We start from the raw sequence: 6,000 nt of genomic DNA, 5'->3' as shown, positions 1-6,000 counted from the left end.
GAGAAAGAGTTCTTTTCCGAGAATATTTTCAAAAATATTTGTAGAATTACACAAGATATTCGATAATAGATGCATTTTATAAACAAAAAATAAAATTGATTGTGTAAAACAAATAATTTTCTTTATATAGATTTTAAAATATTAAATCTTGAAATATAAGTGGTTAAGATAGCGACTAGAATAAGTAATTAGGAATGTCGAAATTTGATAGTTTTTGATATAATAACATAAAGATGCAATCAAATTCTGTACCATAATTTTTATATCCATTTCAAAATCAATTAAATTTCTTTACCGTGTTTCCACAATATACGAAGGATGATAATTTAGCATTGAGTATAGATTACTATGCATAGCGGAAGTGTGTATTCTTTTATGCGTTCAGTAAATATGAACATTGAAAGCCTTTAATGCTTAACGAGACGCATAATTGGAAAGGTGAAATCAGGAAATTTTATTACACCGGCATTGTACAGGAATTTTACGCGTTCCATAATAGGTGACGGAATTTAGTATTGGCCTTATTTTATTCCACTCGAATTACCTTACAATAATCTAATTATAGTAATAAGCGTGGCCAATTAAAATACATTCTCGCGGGACTCTGTGAATACGCAGTTCTAACGCAGTGGTACTTCACTGATAAGTTCTTAAAGTGAGCCACGTTTTCTAAAATGAAAATGAACGTGAACGCCTACCAAATAGAAAAGACGAGAAGAGAAATTTTATTTACACTCTTTACAAAGAATGTAAAATTTTTACAAAAATGTAAAATTTTAACATCTCTTGCTACCACTGTTTATCCAAATAATTTTACGATGAAATGTATAATAATAATTTAAATAATTGATAAAAAGATGACATTAAACTTTCTAACATTATAATTTGATAGATCCATAAAAACAATTAATCGTGATCGTTGAAATAAAAAGTCTAAGACTTAGACCTTAGTGTTTACTTGAAAATTCAGTATCTCAGGTTTCACATACTTTGAAGGAACTTGTTTATATCATTTTATTGGACTGTTGAATTAAAAAAAAATTATAAAGCTAAAAATTTATTTGATCTTTTATCTGTGTCAGCGAATTAATTTTTAACGTCACTTATCAGATTTTTTTATATTAAATAAGTGAGATTTCTCTTTATAAATGAGATCTCTTTTTATAGTTTTCATTTTAACGCATCTTGATTGTTAATTAAATAGAATAGAAAATGTATAATTAATATGAAGAAATTATACAATGAATGAAATGAATCTTAGCTTTCGACTCGCGATTTCAGACATCAATACAGTAGTCTCAACTTTCAAATAATGGATTATATTTGCAATAATCATTAATCATACTGTCGCTGACTTTGAGAAAAGCGGGTTACGCCGTGATGGTTTAATTAGTCATCGGAGCGTCCCATTCAAGAATACGAGACCAATACGTAACCGGGACACAAACGAGGCCGAAATCAGTCGCAACAATTCTAGCCCTTAATTGCTATACAAAATTAACATTAAAATACAATATTATGTAGATCTTTTTTCTACAAAAAAAAATTTAATACAGCTTTTGAGCGAAATGTAGTTTTTCTGCAACGCGATCTCAGATTCTTCTATCTTCAATAGATAAAAGGAGTAGGACTAGTAATAGCCGAAGCTGATGTCGTGCAGCGGTGGTGCCACTCCCTGAGGCAAAGCATAGTCCCTGGCGAGCTGGTCCAGGATGCCACTGCCACTGCGAGCCTGCGGCTGAGTACGGTGTTCCTGGTTTGGTGCCGGAGCGAACTGTGCTGGTCCCTGATTGTAGACCTGCGAGGCTGGCGCAGGCTCATCGTACGTCGGATTTTGTTGAATCAACGGAGACTGTCGCGGTGCTTCGGCCACAGCCGGCGTGAAGATAGGTGACTTAGGTAAAGCTGGTCTGCTCGGGGCTACTTGTGCGGGAGCGTACACGGCTTGGGTGTGCGATTGAGGCGGTGGTGGTCGATAAGCCGGACGTGCAGCGGCCTGTTGCTGTTGCTGTTGCTGTTGCTGTTGCCGCTGCTGATACTCTTCATAAGCTTGCGCCTCGAGAGCCTCCTTGCTGGTGGTCTCGTCATACAGGGTCGGGGGGGCGACGGTGATACCGTCACCAGCTGGCTGGAAGCCGTATTGATTCGCGCCGTATTCGACTATACGGACTTTGCCGGTGTCGTCGACGAAACCGTACTTGCCCTTGACGTCACCAGTAGGCAGCTTAGTTTCGATCTTGAAGGAACCGTCAGCGCCCTCGAAGCCATACGTGTATGAGCCATCTTCGTTATGACGATTGATCTGCTTCAGGATCGCTACCGGAGTCGGCTTCGGATTCGCTGGTGCAGCCGATTGACGGGCCGGTACGTCGTTGGCTGCGTAGCTACGAGGGGTCGGCTGGCTCGGTTGTTGCGAGTCATACTGGGCGTAATCGTCGACGTAATTACCCCCGGGTTGCTGGTACTGCTGTGCCGACACCGCCAGCAGCGCGGTAAGCACTATTGCTACCTAAAAAAATTAAAATGCTGTCAGTTTGGTGATTTTTGCAATATATTATTATATTTAAAGCATGGGTTTGGATGTTAATATGTCAAAAAAGTTAATAATGCTTCAATATAGCTTACTAGTTGTATATTTATCAGTTTTCTGTTTAGCTCTTTAACAGCTGTAGTTTTTTATTTTACTATATTAATTATATATATTACAAAAAATATTTTTTTAATTAAATTTGATTTAGATTAATTTTTTTTTATTTAGAGTGAAAGAGTTTACAAAAAAATTATACAAATATTGCACCAAATAGTTTAAGACAACAATAATAGAATATTTTCCGTTTTTCTTTTCGATGTCACTAAATTTATCAATTTTTATATATCATTGATGTTTTGTCACTTGCACACGTAGAAAAAAAAGTCAAGGTTTGACGCGAAAAAAACGAGAATTTCTTGATGCCAAGTGCTTAAGTGTAGTGTCACGAAGTTGTAAACCGTTAATCTCGTGAAAATGTTGTGTCACTCGCTGACGTGTGAATTTAAGGCAAGATATATATCTAGCTTATTAAAACCTTAACCATCATATATGTTGCGACATGAGAGTGGGTTGAGAATGGACCGCACGCAGTTCAAAACTGTACCGGATTCCACGATTGCCTCCGTTGTTGCGACAGAAAAACAGGTCTCAACTCGCGGAACTCGCGCTATAAAAATATGCGGATGTCGAATGAAATGTCAATAAATCAAGTTATTAATCACGATTTCTCATGCGTGACCGTGTATGGTCTCTATCCATTCCCATGCGCGATTACGAGACGCGTGCCGATTCTAAAATTAACAAGAACAATTAATTAATTCAGTCGATATGCATATTATGCTTCCTGTAATTTTAAATGGGCGAATATGAAATACCTATCGCGATAAGATGGAAATTTAATTAAGCAAATCCGATTAATTAAATTAGCTAATAATTAATTCTCTACCGTTCGAAGACTATTTGCTGATGTTTATGCTATTATTTATATTTTATTATTATTGAAATTTATTAGTTTATTATGATGTAAACATTTTTATTTCCTATAATATAATAGTAATTATTAAATATGTACGTGCAAATATTTGCGTAAAATAATTTTAATTTCATATTAATTTGCAATCTTTCTATTCTATATATCCTCTATTTTCTGTTTTTATTTTCGGGATGTTCTGAAGAAACTCAAAAGTTTTGCAGTATATATATGAAAATTATAAACTCTCTTTGTGTGTGTGTGTGTGTAAATTTTTTTTTCTTTTTCCTCTGTCTTATATAATTTTTTTGTGAAAGAAAAATACTTCAAATGCATAGTATATTTTACCGCAGGAAAAAACAGAGAGTAGAATGAAAAAGATTAGTTCGTGCCTTGTATGGCGCACCATGCGGTTAATTCGCCATGGTTAACCAATGCTGGTGCAACCGGTCTCGACAATTGCTCGTATTCTCCGGCCATCGCACGCGACCACGCTCAAACATAATAACGAATTATATAATTCTTTTCCCGCGAACGCGATATAAAAATAAATGCGCCTGGTACGTCATAATCGGTGAAACCTTAATAAATTTTTCCTCGAAGAAGAAAGTAGGAAACGAGATCACACGCGAGAGTTACGCAACGCGACCAAGTTTACGCGTTAACGTCGCTGCGTTGCGATCGTTTAGTTTCTTGCCGCAAATTTAAAGTGAATGATTAGAGTCGTAAATGACAGAAGGAAAAGTGAAATCAAATATTAATGAATTGGCATAAAAACTCGAAAGGAATTGCGGTCGGTTATTACATCGATTATTAACGTCGGTTATTAACATCACTCTCCGATATGAAAGTCTCGATTCTTTTTTTAAATTACTTCTAATTGCAGAAATATAATTTTTTGCAATAAACTGCGATATGAATAATTATATTCTACAAAATAATTTTTATTTCTCTAACAATATAAAACTATAAGAGCTGAAAAATTAAAAAATGTATAAAAATCTGCTCTGAATAATAAGATAAGATATTTAAAAATTAGAGTGAGTTCCTCACTCAGAAATTTTTGCGTGTAAATTTTCCAAGCTTTTGTCGGGCTCACAATATGGAAATACACTGATCACAGTCACAGTCACATCACACGCGATTCTCGCGCCCGCAATTTATAGGCCTTTTTTGACGCGAATAATAAAGATCCACGATAGGCAACATCCGGAGGAGTATAATGACGTCAGTGATGTTGATGAGATGCACTTAGATACATACCGTCGCGAGGGTGTGCATCATGTTTCCCCGCGGTCGGTGGTAGTGTTAGTGTGTATGAATGTAAGTAGGCAGCGAGGCTAGAGTACCGGCGATTGCTCCGACTGAGGCCCTCATATACCTTACTGAGTCCCTCCCCGCTCCCTTCCTCTGTTCTCCTGTTAGCTCCGGGGGACTTTCACTATCTATTCGTACTCCTGTACGTATGTACGGTCGCCTTGTCTCGTTACAGCACCTTATATCCCTTAAATATTCCCCAACAGTTTGTGCTCTGGTTTCCCGAGAATCTGGAAAATAGTCGCTCGGTTGATTGATCCGCGGAATTTCGTCATTAATTTTCGTAATTTTTATCCATCGATCAAACTACAAAGGATATTCTTTTCTATCACAATCATTGTTGTTTTTATACAATTAAAAACGAGACGATTCTGAGAATCGATATGGTAGATTTGGAAAAAATTCCTTTGCCCGATAATATTGTTCTCTGATGAACGCGAATAAAGAAATTTTATACAGAAATTAACAGCGACGATCATGTAACTCACTCAGATGAAAAATTTGGATCGGTTTTATGGAACTGGTGTGCCGAGTTTCTAAGGTGAGATATTATGTAAAACTGGCGACACAGATTGGGACCACGAAAGAGAAACGGCAAGAGCACCGTTTCAAATAATTTGACAAGTGCATTTGTTCTTATTACTGGCTACTGTCTCGCCGTCCAGTCGTCGTTTCATGTATAAAAAATGAACGATTTTATACCAACGTTTAATCTTTTCGAGCAATTTTAAATCCAGTTTTAAAGCATAACTTGACAGGTTGTACGACTCCTGTATCACGCATGTAATATTATCATCTTGAGAGCATATATGTATATTTTCGTTTCTATATAAATCTGAAATTAATCTGCACCTCGTGTATGAAATATTTTATTCGCATCCGTTAGATACTTAAATACTCGAGATTACAGTGATAAGAAATTATTAGCTATACAATGAATATAGTTTGATATGCAAACAGCTATATTTTATTCAAGATTAATGTCATCTCTTAATTTGAGAGCTAATATTATATCACTATATACTTGTCGTAACTTCTTTATCAGCGTATAATCAAATGTAGGTTTCTTAAGTAAGCTTGTCAAGATCTCTCGACAGGTAAAATTATTATTTATCAAGACAGTCAATCTCCTATACTTATATGAGTTTCATGACGCATTCTTAACCATCAGTTACTAAACTTA

The 6,000-nt window shown here is 35.9% G+C and overlaps 1 protein-coding gene across 1 annotated transcript; it reads right to left on the bottom strand.

The window, feature by feature from the left end:
• Positions 1-252: 252 nt before the first annotated feature.
• On the bottom strand, positions 253-4,868 carry Cpr97ea (cuticular protein 97Ea). Its single transcript, XM_072909062.1, has 2 exons — positions 4,764-4,868; positions 253-2,509 (listed from the first exon to the last, which is right to left on the bottom strand). The coding sequence occupies exons 1-2, from the start codon at positions 4,782-4,784 to the stop codon at positions 1,631-1,633; spliced, it is 900 nt and encodes a 299-aa protein (XP_072765163.1). The 5' UTR covers positions 4,785-4,868; the 3' UTR covers positions 253-1,630.
• Positions 4,869-6,000: the final 1,132 nt, after the last annotated feature.

The sequence above is a fragment of the Anoplolepis gracilipes genome, chromosome 17 (genome assembly GCF_047496725.1).
Source record: "Anoplolepis gracilipes chromosome 17, ASM4749672v1, whole genome shotgun sequence".
Lineage (NCBI taxonomy): Eukaryota > Metazoa > Arthropoda > Insecta > Hymenoptera > Formicidae > Anoplolepis > Anoplolepis gracilipes.
Note: the sequence above shows the minus strand (reverse complement) of the source record. Positions and strands in the feature narration are given on the sequence as shown.